Here is a 15,122-nt window from a genome sequence, read left to right as displayed (position 1 = left end):
AAATTTTTTAATTAACTGTATGTCAGATAAGTTGCGTAAATTGTACCTCAAGGCATGTCCTAAATTGTACCGACGCAACCATTCTGACCGCTAAAAAACGCTTGTAAAGTTTAACAAAATCCTTTTGAGATTCCAATTAGAAAAATATCCATACTTACAATACGAACTTCACCACTTAAACAAAAAATAAAAATATTAGTATAACTCTTGTATTGACAAGCAGTCCTTAAAAAGATGCACTCTCTAGTTCAGTTTTACCAATATGTCAAGGCTGGTGTCATGTTGGCTGTGCAGGTGTTAATCAAAAACAGACATAATATATCTGAAACTTTTGCCAAAAATAATGTTTTTATGTATTTTATTTTACAATATTTAGTGTGGTTGTTTTTAAAACAGATATAATATATATTGTTTTACATTATTTAGTATAACTATCTTTAATACCTACCTTCCTCCTCTATTCTTATCTTAGCTAACCCATTGGTAAACATACAATTTAAATAAAAATTGTACCATATGTGGTGATACCTGTTTTCGGCATTTTCCAGAAGAAAAAAAAATTCAAGTTGCATAGAGTTTATTAAATAAAAAACTTCATTTCATTATATTATGGGCAGTTAGGTGTTATGTTATGTTATATCAGAATATTTCCAATTGCTGATTCTATAAAAACCATTCCTTTTAATCAGTTCTTTAAATCCCTGAAATCTAAAATCATAAAATATTTGCAAAGCTGTAAAGTAATTGAAATCAAGAAAGTGGTACTATATTGGATTAAAATGGTACAATTAAGGATCTAGTTTCCTTAATTGTACTCTTAGCGCTATTTTTTTAATTTGATTCTTCGAGACTTAACGCTTTTTAAATTTTGAGTTTTTTTAACATCTTTACAACAAACAATCCTTAAATTATGAAATCCAATTGAAAATCCATGTTTTCACTCAGTAGATTACCTACATTTTTTAGTTTTGTCTTAGGGGGTACAATATTGGCAACCTTACCCTACATTTGCGCTGAGTGAGAATCTCTGCAGAAGACAATTACAAAATCTTTGTCCGTGATAATGAAAATCCAAATTGATAAGAGATCCTTCTCATAACAATTCTATATCAATTCAAGTTTATAACAAGCAATCTTATTAAAATTAAGCATCGGCGTTTTTCCGTTAAAAACCAATAATAAAAAGTAAAGTACCAACTTTTACATCAATAATTTGAAAAAAAATAGAATTTAAATTAACGTATATATTTAGGCATACAAAAGTGTAAGGTTTTGGAAAAATTTTTGCGATACCTCACTTGCCCCTATATTACTTTGTTTCAACCTTTCAAGGCTTTACGGAGAATTCTTCGTTTTCAAGACTTTTGCGCAGAAATCTGCGTAAAGTCTTGTAGGGTTGAAACAAAAGAGTTAAAGTTTTTCATGGAAATGAATGATTCACCTCATTTAACCAACAAAAACTTGATTATTTAGTACATGGTCTAGGTCTTATTAAATCAAATGCAGAACCTCTGACATCACGTTAAAAAGAATGGAATTTATTAGATCAAAGCTGTAGAACCTCGAAATACCAAAAAAGACCCGAAATATTTGCATACTTTTATGTAGCATCAAAATCACTGTGCTGTTGTCATGACGCTTATGGTCTTTTCGATGACATTAGCTTTGTTCACAATTCTAAAGAGCAGTGGTTATTGATTGACTGCTCAAAAAGAAGTCTGAAGGCAGTTTTTCTCCGGAAATCAATATCCTTCGACTCTAGTAGCTTATTCCGAAGCATGGATTGCGTTTAGACATTTTGTTCATAGTTTTTTAAGCAACAAAAAGAGTGATAACTACAAGTGCAAGTGGAAAACTTAATTTTACTGTACGCAGATATGAAATCCAGAATGTTAATAAAGCTGCATTACCTGTATACACACTTGGATTTTTTCAGACCAAAATTGGGTTGTGAAAGTGAAGAGCACGGAGAACGTTTTCATCAGGATATTCTTGCTATAGAGAAAAGATACCAGGGGAGAAGGGATGCAGCTACCAAGCAAGAAGGTATGCAGCTATGATGGGTGACTACATCTGGTGTTTGATACGCGATGAGGACAAGCTTCATAAAAGAAAACCACGTTCTACTGCTCACTTCTAGTGTTTTATAAGATTGTCACAGACTAGTAAATTGCAGCATTATGTAACATGTGTATGTAATGTGATTTAATATGATGCTTTGTAACATAACAATATTCTTGAACTAGTAAATGTATTCATTAAAGTTGTATCTCATGCAATACGATTAATATTATTTATATGCTTAATTGATTTTTTGGTTTTATGATCAAACGGTTGATGCAATTAAAAAGCCAATGTCATATTCAGACTTAGCATGCTCAAGTTATTGAAGAAATGTCAAATAAATTTGATAAACAGACCATTTTTCTTTTTTTTTTTTAACGTTGTGACAATTGATGTTGGATAAAATCCGTTAAACTAATTTTTCAAAAATAACAAGTTTAAACTTGTCACACCAAAAACGCTTGCTGTTTTAAACGCATAAAGAGTTTTATTTTAATAAACCTCAGAAAATTCAATTTATTATAATAGAATTATATAGAAGTTTGTCTAAATTGGTTATTATTAAAAGAAAAACCAAACCCCGACACTTAATCACAACCTACGTTTAAAGTTCACGCTATGATAATTTATATTTAGCAACCTACGATCTAAACTAATCGGAAAACGGTAAAAAATAAAAAAATAAAAATGTTGGAACGGAAAACCGAAAGTTCATGTATTTGTTAATAAAAATAACATTCCTTTCAACTTAGAAGAAAAAAACTGAGATTTTTAAATTGCAAATATATATACCGGTTCTAAAAAAAGTTCAAATGTATAAAATTCTTTTATTTTATTGATATAATTATTATTAAAACCTGCTAAAATAGAATTAGGGATTTAAAATTTTTTAAATATAGCTCAAGATATATAAAACTTTTCTATTTTGAATTATACAAGTTTCTTTTTTAAACTTTACAAGTTAACTAAAGCTTTGTTATATTTATTTAAAGTTGTTTTAACTTTTGCTGTATGTTCAACTAAAGTTGCTTTATTTTATCATTCCTTTTCTTATGCGATACAGTGACATAGCTAGATCAGAGCAAACCTCAAAGAAGAAGTCTTTAAACTGCTTATAAGTCATCAAATTTCTGTTTCACATACCATCTCAGATACTTCTTCTATGCTGGGACTAGTATGCTAGTATAAGAGTAGCTCTTTTTTTATCAAACAATTTAGGCTAATAACGCTATACAGTCTTTATTTCTTGTTTTAGAAATAGCCTGCTACATGCAAAGGTTCGTTAAGTAAGGTTACGTAAAAAACTTTACGCGTTTAAGAGAAAAGGTGCTTCTTCATCTATTTCGTTTTTTGCATCGAATTAAAAGTAGATTAATAGAAAATATAAATATCGATTACTTAAAAAAATCATGTAAACTTGCTATATTTTACATTTTTTGATTTTTCTTCTCTAACAAATAACCGAAATTTTTACTTGCTTTTTATGACCTGCGTTAACTAGAAGTAAGGGACTATTAATTTTTCTAGGCTTCACGATAGGTTTCACGCTAATCAACTTAAGATTAACTACTGCAAGCTCATAAGCTTCAATATCATTATTGAATGTAAACATTACTGAATGTATGACGTGTAAGACTTTGAAGCGGCTAATGGTTATCGTGTCCGTCAATGTAGCTTTTGACAGCAGTGACGAATGGGTGTCATGTTTATTTTTGAGCTTTTAGCTAACGATCATAACGTTTATTTGGTTTATTATTTGTTTGTCTTGTTAGTTCTTTCAATTATTTATATGAAGATTGATAAGGAAATTAATGAAATCCCTTTTTGTTTCATACAGGTTAAAATGTTAGTTTAAACCAAAAAAGTTCCCACTTTTGCACAATACTCGTTACATGACTGCTACTAAAAAGAACTTTATTTCAATTCTGCCAGAGACTTCTAAAAAAAATCTCCGTTAAGTAAAGCCTCCATCATATATGTAGGTTGAGAAAGTTGCAAAAGGTAATAAGAAGTACCCCTCTAAACAGTAGTGGCCGCCTTAGCCTTAGAGAGGTAAATACATAAAAAATTGCTAATACATATCCCGCAAATGCTTTTTTAAAATTTATTTTTTACTTTTACTTAAATGATTTTTATTTAAGCAAACACATATCAATATCAATATAAACTTAAACTTTTCAAATCCATTCATAAGAAAATTATATTTTATAAATATGATAACAAATTCACAAAACAAAAAAATTGCTATCGATACAAACAGTTTTATGATACAAAGCACCATAGTTAGTTATAATTTTGATGAATAAGACAAATGATTTTCAATCACAAAGGAATGATACAATAGGAAGCAAATAGTACCTAAAAAAAAAGATTTTATCTTCAACTTTTCTTTTATATGCAGGAATTAATATATTGGGATATTTCTTCCTAGTAGTTTTTTAAATTTATAAAATTCCTCACATATAAGCATTTAGTTCAATAAGAAAACCAGCTAGATTTTCTAGCTTTGCCTGATATTCTTTTAAGTGATTTCTTATTATTCTAAACAGTATAGTAGTACTTGATTTTGATTGAACAACTTTGTATAACTTTGAAGCGCACAATTTTTATAAGGAAGTTTTATTAAAGTTATAACTTAATTTGTTGGATACTTGTATCCCTATTAATGCATCTGAAATAACATGCTAGGTTTGATGTAGCATTTGTTATGGTAAAGTTAAACTGCCTCTCTACTTTCTCAGTGTTTGCAACTCTTCTGGAAACAATTCTAAATTGGTCAGAAGGGAGGCTAAAGAAATGAAATATTTACCATAACATTTTTTGAATTGTAAAAACATTTGAACTTTCTCCAAGATTTTCCATAATCAATACTAAACATTAAATATTACTACATACAAATTCAAAATAAGTTGGTTGGTGCGATTCTGGTTTGTATTGTATTTCTAGAACTTGGCACATTGTAGTAAAAAAATCAGTCAAATGATCTTAAAAAAAAACTTTTTCTGAAAATATTTATTATGAATGATCTGTAGTGAACAACTTTTTTGACAACTTTTCCCTCAGATGAGAGCTCAATAGTTGCTTCAATTTCTTTTTTGTTTTTGTCTTATAAAAATGGTGTGGTAGTTCTGTAGAAAAATTTTAATGTAAAGAGCATCATCAAAAGGTTCCATTGATAATTCATATTTTGATAAGCCAGTGTCTCGTAAACTGATGTCTGGTTGATAAAATCAATCTCATACATTAAATACCATGCATGGTTTTGTTAATTTTTTTATATTCGTCTTTGCTGAATGTTACATTTTGTTGATTAAGTTGATTTATTATTATTACTTTTTTTTTTTTTTTAGATGTGAATAAGGCTTGGTCACTATCATGACTTTTTTTCTTTGATTGTTCTGCAAGAAGCAATTTTTCTCAATAATATTGGAAGTTGTTGCAAGCTCTGTGTAATGAATATGAATAATTAGAATGCTCTACAGAATTATCCAGCATAAATGAATTCTTTTCTTTTGCTAAGCTGCTTTAACTTAGGCTGCAGAAACATCGTCTTTAAAGAGTTTCATTTGATTTTAATAAGGTTTTTCATTTTAATAATACCATTTATAATTTGTTCAGAGTACATGAGCATCTCATAGAATGGTAGCAGAACTTCTACTAAAGATACACCATATTGGATTTTTAACTACTGCTTATATTTGGATATATAAATATTTAAATTGATGAAGTATATATGAAAGAAAAATCAAAACATCTTAAAACTTCATAAGGTCTTATACTTTATAGTCAACACGCACGACAGTGAATAAATCATTTTGGTAGAAAATCCGGTATACATTAGAATGCTAATTTTAGCTATAATTTCCAGACCTGTGAAATCTCAAGACCTTGAATACTTTTATTTAAATTGGGTGTCGCTCTGGAAATTATTTAACTGATGTAAAACATCGCTCTGTACTGAAAATTATTTAACTGATGTAAAGACATTTACACAATAGAAAAATCATCAAAAAACTACAAGATAACAACTACAGCTGCCAGCATTTCAGTCTTTTGAGTACTATATAACTTACAAATGGAGAACTTAATATTTTTGATTGAAAAAACATGTTTTTAGGAATTTACAGGGTTTATACATTTTACAAAAGTTTTTGATCTAGAACTTTGTTCAAATTAAGGATACTTTATAACTTTGTTAAAGGCAGTTTGAAGTAAGTTGACTGAGAGAAATCGCAATAATGTTTAAAAATAACCCTTTTACTAAGACGTTTAATTCTCTCTAAATTGGCATTTTTTTAAAAACTATTATTTTTCAACAGAAACAGAAATAGTTTTACTAAACGAAAATAAAGTTTTATTTATTCTATTTAGCATAAAAGAAGCTAAAAATTTTGTAATTTTCAATGAAAATTTGACTAACTCGTCTTAACTAACTCTCCAGAATTGTGAACGAATATAAACAATTAGAGTATGGAAAAATATGGCACTCGATGGACGTGATCTAGAAAGTATATATAAGATCTATAAACAACTGCGGATAACTTTGTTTAAGTCTAGAAATCTAAATTGGCAGAGGTCATTAAATAACGATATAAATCTTGAGGACTCGCTGTTGTGGGATTAAAATAATATCTGCTTACAACTTTAGTCAACTATCAAGTAAAAACATTTGCACATTTGTAAATATTAGTTGATAATCAAGCTTGTTAGAGGAAGGTTTTTCAGGGTTCTTGCATTACCCCTTTTTTTCACCTGCCAAGTTTTTTTATATTTAACTTGCGACTACCAACTGCTATATATGACACAGAAATTTTAAAAAAATAATTTTTTAAAAAACATGAATTCAAAAAGTTTGAAACCTTTATCAGCCTCTGGTAAAAACAAATAAGAAAATGGCGCTAGGAGTAAGAAAATGACGTTGATAATACTTTCAAAAGAAAAACTTTGCTGCGAGCGACAGTAGATTAAACATATGTTTTGGTTTAATAATGTATTTTTTTAAGAGAGTAACCAACAAGAAGTTCTTCTTTTAGACTTCGTCCATCGTTGAAGATTTTAAAACTACCTTAGCCATTCCCATCTATTTTCATATAGTAAAAAAAAAAAAAAAAAAAAAAAAAATTCATTTAAAAATTAACTGAATCAAGTGTCCAAAAATCTCATTTTATTTTACAATCAGTTATAATTCCTTCAGTGGATTGACAGCTTTCGTCTTTTTAGAAGATAGAAGATACCGCAGTTGCGCATTGTAGACCTAAAGTTAAAGACAACGTTTTGTTAAAAGTGACCGATTTCTGAATGTTTTATTTCATACATAAATTTTTAACAAAAAAAAACCGTTAACGAGATCTTCAGCGTCTCTCATAGTTTAAAATCTTGATAAGAGTTACCTTCTGGGGAAAGTTTAGTTTTGGAATACTTTAATACAATTTCTAACTCGCCTAACGTCAAAATATAAGTACGATTAAGTTAGAAAAGGTCTTGAGAATGATGTAAATTATTGCGCAATATGAGTTAGGTATTTTATACTAATCTTTTTTTCTTTTCTGAATGGACAACTGAGGAACACCCCAATTACTTTAAATCGTATTTAGACGTCTAAAACGACTTCATGTCAATCACAGAGTTCAATGAATAAACAAACGGAAAATTAACTTGTATCGATCGCTGTTTTGAAAGAAATTTACCATAACAAGCTATTTAAATAGAGCATATCTGCTTATGATATTATTAAAATTAAGATTCAATATAGTTTTTAATTTTAATTAATAGCATCACAAAGTTTAGATGTTTTATACTTATTCTTTATTTTGAATTAAAGTTCTGTATAAAAAAGTTGTTTTGTAAGTATTTATTTTCTCCTAAACTATATGAGTAAAAGTAGTAAAAGTTATTTGAGCCATTACGGAGTGTTAAAAATTAAGCAATCAAATCCAGGCATGATTTTAGCAGTCGTAAAGATGGTGGTCTTATGTTAATAATGAAAATTTTATAATTAATTAGGATTATCTAACTAGACATTTTATGTGGTTCACCTAATGGTATTTTATGTTAAAATTTGCTATGGATAATAACACTAAAGCAAGAGCGAAAACAATCGAAGCTCTTCGACAGCATTTTCAGGACCTTAATGAAAGACGTAGTGAAGTCCACAACCATTACCTGGCAACTCTACCTTTAGTAGAGGCGGAAGATAGAGCTCAAGCTGATCAACTTCTTGCACTAGCTCGTCGAAATCAAACTTCAAAGCCCAGCAAGCAAAAACAATATGCTGCTCATAAACATGTAAAAAATGGCTCAAATGATCAACAAAATGGAGATAGAGAAAAAATGTTTGATACCACAAATGAAATTTTACAGGTTAGTTAAGTTAGCAATCAATTAGAAAAGTATTTAAATTTGTACATACAAGTATAAATAATGTAATTAGTCTATATTTGCAGGCTTATGCATGACTGATGATCGCAATAACTTAAACTACCTTGTAAAGATGTGATTTTGCCAGCTAATACTCTCACCTTTTTTTTTTTTTTTTTTTGGCTGCCATACTTATAAAGATTTCTTTCTTTATAAGTATGGCAGTCAAAAATCTTTTCAAATTTTTAAAAGAGTTTCTGTAAAATTGTGTTAAGATGTTTGTGCTGCTATCAAAATACCAACTGAACTATTTTAAAAATAGTATAGTGATTTAACATGATATAGACTAATTATTAAAAAAAAGTGATATAAATTAGTTATTAAATTAGTTTTACACCATGTAAGTAACACTAAATGTATTTTTTTTAAAATTTTTACATAGTTAAACTGATACAAAGTTGCATATATTTATGTTTGTGTGGACCAATTTCAAAAGTACAATATTATGTAAAATAGAAGAATTATGATTTCTATTAAGGATCTTTAAGATTTCTATTAATGATCTTAAGAAATTTATATAAATGATTTTTTAAAAATTAATTTTATGGTATTAAAATTTTAGTTTTTAAAGAACTTAAATGTTATAATTCAACATGATTAAGTATTTAGACATCCTGTTGTTTTATATTAACTTGATACAGAAAGAAAAAAACTTGAATGGCATGAGTTATAAAGCATTATTGAATGTGCATTACTTTAAATTATTTAAAGTGAAAACTATTACAGCATAAATATTTAAATTTTTATGTATTCATTTTACAAATTCATATATTCATACTCATAAAGCAATCAGGGGCTTCCCTGGTAATTTTATATCTACTTATTATAACTGAATTGTACAACTATGATACCATTTATATGATTCAATATTTATTCTAATATTTGGCACTTTAAGTAACAAAGTTCAAAGTTTAATTCTAAACCAATGTTTTTTGTTTTTTTTTTTTGAAGTTTATTTATAAACAAAGTTATAAAAATTTTGTAACTTTTTTTTTTGTGGAATTTAAAGCTGACAAGAGTATTTAGTACTTCTGAAGTTAATTACTTGAGCAGGAGTAAAGTTCTTTTCAACAGTTGCATACTGTAAAATGTAAATAGTTCTGTTATGGCTGTAAAGATAATTAAAATTAAATAATAATTTCAAAATGGTAGGGCACAATTATCTCAAATTTTTGGACCAACAGTGGTATATATTACAGTCTGGAAGAAAGAGATCAATAAAAGTATTATTTAACATTTATTTTACACTTGTTTTTTTTTTTTTTTTTTCCCATCGATTTCACTGAATTTACTGTTACTATTTTATTGTTGTAGAAGGTTTGCTGTTGGTAATCATTATTTTGATTGTCATTGCTATTTTAATCAGCGCTTATTCTTATCAGATTTTTATCCTAATCAGTATTTCATCATCATCATCATCATCATCATCATCATCATCATCATCATCATCATCATCATCATCATCATCATCATCATCATTATCATTATCATTATCAGTGATTGTTGTAACTGTCACTTTTATGTTTATATCATTAGCAATAATTCTTGTAATGTAAAATAGCTACTTCATTTAAGTTATTTCTCTGCACACCATACAATTGGCACTTAAGAGTAAAATTTATTTCTTGTAAATGAGTTGATGACTGCTTTCTCACCTATTGTGTTAAAAAAAATTAACTAGCAAACAGATATTTGTTTCTAGAGTTAAAGAAATGTTTTTTATTTTAACATTTTTATCTTAAAAATGTTAGCATTTAAAACCACAAACTTTACTGCAATACATTATAATTATAATTACTGCAATACATTATAGTTATCATAGATATTATTTCGATGAACAGCAGGGTTGTGTTTTTTTTTTAACTAGATGCGTTTTTTTTTTTATTTATCATGATCATGGTGGTCATGATGAATGATTGTCATACATTTTGTAACTATATGTTTCAAATATCATTCTCAACTCTCCTCATATATTTCTACTCTTACATGTTATCACTGAAATGATGTTAAGATAAATAACAAAAACAAGAAATATCATTCCTCAACTTTCTGCACCTTTTTTATTTGGATCTTTCATTGAGTAAAATTATTAAGATGTATATTTTTTTATATATATATTTATTTAAGTAATTTCTTTGGTTTATCTTGTATTTTTGCAATAATATACATTTATTTTTATTTACTTATTTTAACAGTAAGGATGTATCAATACCTTCTTTAGCCATAATTATCTTGTAATAAATTTATTATCAATTTTGCCAGTTAATCATGAGAATAGATTTAAAAGATTTTAGATTTTAACCCTAGAAGTTTTATTGTATAAAGCTGGAATAGAAACACGGAGCTGGATAGTATTATAGCTAAAAATGGGACTGGATATCTTTTCTTGGATGCTGGTAAAATGTGATATAAATCCCATAAAACTCAGTGCAGAAGTTTGAAGGGAAAATATTGCTAAAACTTCAACTAATATTGTAAATCTATCCATTTTTTCTTACCTCATAATTTCAATCTAATATTATACTAGTCTATATAATTTATCTATGTTATATCTATTAAGTATTGTAAATAAAAAAGTTATGTTCTAATAAAGTTATGTTAAATTATGTTATGTTCATTGTTAAGTTATAAGTTATGTTCGTATTTTTTTTGTTAAAAAAAAAAAATTAAAGAAAATTGTTAAAATCATAAAAATTAATATAATCTTATAATAATGTTATTATATGTGTGTGTGTTTCACAAATAATGCTGTGAAGGTTTTCACTTATTACCGTAAAATTTCTGCTAATTGATTGAAGTTGAAGTTTTTTTATAATTTTGAGAAACTAAAGTTTTTAGAATGATATTGTAATAACATGGATCTTTTTTAACAAAAGATTCTTTGCATAGAGGTATAATAAAATCTCATCTAGTTAAATTTTTAAATTGTTATCTATTTATTTATATATATTGTTATTTATAGTCATATTTTTATTTATTTTATTATTTCCTCTTTACTCTTAGATATTACATTTAGTTTACTCTAATTTAAAAATTAAGAAAATTAAATTTAGAACTGATTTGATGGGTTGTCTTCTTTTAGAGTGGGTCACAAAAAAGACCATATGAGTTGTATAATGGCTCTATGGATGAAACCTTAATGAAAGTATCTCGGCGAAATGAAAACAATCAAACCTTTCAAAATATGCACACAAGTATGACTTATGATATGAATTCAAATATACAGCCAAATATGAATCCTTTTCAGCAAGTAAATACTGTAGCTAACACAAAAACTAATAAATCGAACAATAATATGAAGCCCACTCCTACAATGAACCTTAACAATAGCATAATGATGAACAACATAACGTCAAATCCCACTGATAGTATTTTACCAGATACTTTAAAAAAAATAGAAAAAGTCTCAAACTTTAACCATGTTAAAACTGAATGTTCAACATCTGTTTCTTACTGTACAATAAATTCTTCTGGGCAACCTGTAGAAAGCATTAAAACAATTACAAGTGGAGGGTATAAAAGTGACCTAGGTGACCTTGATACTATTGGTGAATTTACATTGTTTGGAGAGTTAACAGGTAATACATCTAAAAACATTAAAGCTGAAAATCAATCAGATGTGAATCATTCTGCTCAAAATAGCATGAAAGTAGATGGTTCTCAAGGTGCTATTAATGTTCAAGCTCAGACTAATAATATGCTGAATTCACAAGCTAATTCAAACTCATTCGCCAGCCACACTAATAAACGAGTTTTGTCAAATGCTGATGCTATAAACAATAGTTCAAATAATCTTTCTCATTCCACATCAAATACTCAAATGCAAAACATTGATATTTCTAATCAGCAACATAGTCATTCCTCTACTAGAAATGTTAATCTTAATGCAATAAATGCAGTTTTAATGAATCAACAAAACCAAAGCAAATTTAGTAACATGCAAGCTTCACTAAGTAGTAACCCTCTTAGTCCATTAAACATGCAATCTGCTACTGGAAATTTAATGCAACAGCCAAATATGCTTTCAAGTATACCTTCATCTGCACAATTAGACATTCCTCCAACCTTGCAGCAGCCTCCTACTATGCGTCCACAAATTATCGATCGAATGAATAGGCAACAGCAATCTATGATGGGCAATATGATGGATATGAATAATCCTTATGTTCAGAATACTACTGGCCCTGCTCGTGAAAAACTTCAAGAACACATAAAAAAACGTCAAGAGTTTTTTCGCCAACAATATCAACAACAACAAATGTCACGAAATCATTATATAAACCAACAATTTATGTCATCCCAAATGCAAAATAACATTCAACAGCAGCAAAATTCTTTTCAATTTCCCAATGATTTTGAGTCATATAATCAGCATAAAATATATGACCAATTTGCTATGCCTGTACAGCAAAATTCTTCCATGGGTTTTTATCCACCACCATATCAAATAGATACTGGAACTGGTCAAATTTTTCAAAACAATACTCCATCAGGTTATTCTCAGCAAAATCGTGCAGGTGCAATGCTACACAACTTCATGCTTGATCAGCAACAGATTAATCAAATGTATAACACTCAGATGACTGGCACTACTCGGCAAGGTAATCATGTGCAACCTCAAATGTTCAACAATGTAACGAAATCCCCGCCACAGTATCCAGGCCAAGACATAGATACAGGACATATGCTCATAAACCAAACCATGCAAACTGGCTCTAAACTATCTCATTTTTCACAACCAGATAATACTGGAATTGGCTTGAGTGGCAGTTCAGGTAATCCTATGGTTATTGGGAACTCAACACCAGTTATTAATCAAAACAATCATATGCATTTAAGAAATCCAATGACTAATTTGAATAGATACTCTGCTCCTCCACCACTTCAACGATCTGTAAGTATTCCTGCAAATAATTCAAGTTTACCTGGTAGTCCACAGCATTTTAATAATTACACTGGTAATCAAATTGACTCCCCTTTAGTAAACTTAAATAGTAATAACCCAAGCTATAATCAAAATTGGAATAATGAACAGCGTCAAATAATGTTTATGCAAAACCGTCAACAACAGCTGCATCAGCAACAAATGAACTTTAATGCCCAGCAGCAATCTCACCCTTCCACATTGCCACAAACACACTTTCAAAATACCCTAAACAATGAATTTTTACAAGCTACAAAAACGAACCCTATGTCTGTCGATACAGATTTAAATTATGTACGTAATTTTAATAATAACCCTCGTAACTTTACTCAGCCTCAACAAAATTCTCATAGCTTAGTGCAAAATGAACTTCCGACGAACCTTATGAATGGGCATATGCCTAATTCAAATGTATCAGATGCTGATAAACGACTTGTTACGCAGGCAATAGTTTCCCCTGCAAAGTCATCAAGTAATATGATGCAGACACCTCTTTCACATGTCAACAGTTCTGACGAAGTTTCTGATTTAGATAATTTATTAAACAATCCACCTGACACTTTTGATTTAGTACAAATTTTTATGTAATTTGCGACATGTTTATAATACGACCTTTTTTAAACCAACTTTTTATGGTTCTCAGAACGAAAAAATCCATATTGGATTATGTTGTGGTGTTTATATACTGTCGTGTTTTCTGTTTGGTAATTTGTCACAGAATTTTTTGTTCTGAGTTTCTTCATGTTTTTGAAGTATTTATTTAGTAACCAATGCCGCGCCGCTAATTTACGAGTATTCGTGTGCTGCATTACGCTATTTATTATTTTATCGGATTTCATCAAATCCTTTTAGTTATAGATTTGTTTTTACAAAATTTTATACTCTGAAATTTTGTTATCTGTAATTATCTTATTTGATTATATATTTTTAAATCGTGGACTAAAATGAATTTTTGTTTAATAAAATTATGGGAAGCTTTAAAGAAGTCGATCAGTTTGTTGAATATTTTTCACTTAAAAAAGTTTTAATGAAAGGGTTCAAAGAATCAATGACTGCGTAACTACACAAAATCACTAGGGAACTACAAGAAATTTCATGGATATGCGAAAGTAATATAAATATACCAGTAAGATGTAAAGAACAGATTTTTATACAAGTTAATAATAGATGGCTGGTATTGACTAATAAATACACCCATAACACGCCCTAATTGTATGTTCCGTTTTATATATTTGTTTAAGATATGCGTGCTAGATGACTAAATTTGATTATATAGAATACCTTAGCATATCCAGGGTAATTATAGTCGAGCTCCTAACTCAACTATTAATCTCTTATGTTGACTTATTCTTACAGACAAGGACAAGTTTTTTTTTATATATATAAATATGTTAATATTCATGATTTATCGGTTTAAATTTCTTTCTAAAAAACTAGAGTAATAATTCTTCTTTAGTCTGAATAAAATGTACCTCTTGAAAACAGTTATGTGGCTGCTTTTTTGTATTGCAACGGTGTTTACGAGATTCACTTTTAACAGAAGTGTTTTAAAATAATTATTTGATTAAGAAATTCATCTTTTTCAAATTAAAAAACTTTTGTTGTGAATAAAAAATCAAAACTTCAAGAGGGTTTAAAAAAATTATCCAAAAGGATATTTAATGCTAAAAAGAAATCTGTCCAACTCAGCGGAGAACAATTTATTTAAACTAGCTTC

At 28.5% G+C, this 15,122-nt stretch overlaps 1 protein-coding gene and 1 long non-coding RNA gene across 3 annotated transcripts; both read left to right on the top strand.

The window, feature by feature from the left end:
- Positions 1-3,679: 3,679 nt before the first annotated feature.
- Positions 3,680-5,833, top strand: LOC149891524 (uncharacterized). Its single transcript, XR_016449431.1, has 2 exons — positions 3,680-4,116; positions 5,415-5,833. It is a non-coding gene; the product is annotated as an uncharacterized LOC149891524 (long non-coding RNA).
- A 2,141-nt stretch (positions 5,834-7,974) lies between these two features.
- On the top strand, positions 7,975-14,395 carry LOC145183566 (uncharacterized). 2 transcript variants are annotated; one of them, XM_080058957.2, is made up of 2 exons: positions 7,975-8,424; positions 11,564-14,395. In XM_080058957.2, the coding sequence occupies exons 1-2, from the start codon at positions 8,113-8,115 to the stop codon at positions 13,991-13,993; spliced, it is 2,742 nt and encodes a 913-aa protein (XP_079915083.2). In that variant the 5' UTR covers positions 7,975-8,112; the 3' UTR covers positions 13,994-14,395. The 2 variants fall into 2 exon arrangements, with proteins under 2 accessions (XP_079915083.2, XP_089933528.1); XM_090077402.1 differs by lacking the exon at positions 7,975-8,424 and adding an exon at positions 9,488-9,704.
- The last annotated feature ends 727 nt before the right edge of the window (positions 14,396-15,122 follow it).

Source organism: Hydra viridissima, unplaced genomic scaffold, assembly GCF_058129835.1.
Source record: "Hydra viridissima isolate aposymbiotic clone 2 unplaced genomic scaffold, HvirCarnegie_v1 scaffold_2, whole genome shotgun sequence".
In the NCBI taxonomy this organism is placed as follows: domain Eukaryota; kingdom Metazoa; phylum Cnidaria; class Hydrozoa; order Anthoathecata; family Hydridae; genus Hydra; species Hydra viridissima.
The sequence above is the reverse complement of the archived record's forward strand: the minus strand, read 5'-3'. Positions and strand labels throughout refer to the sequence as shown.

What these genes read in the sequence shown, in the direction of transcription:
- LOC145183566 (XM_080058957.2), top strand. Translation starts at nt 8,113, where the DNA reads ATGTTAAAATTTGCTATGGATAATAACACTAAAGCAAGAGCGAAAACA. An exon ending in CCACAAATGAAATTTTACAG is followed by an intron (nt 8,425 to 11,563) that starts GTTAGTTAAGTT and finishes GTCTTCTTTTAG; the next exon opens with AGTGGGTCACAAAAAAGACC.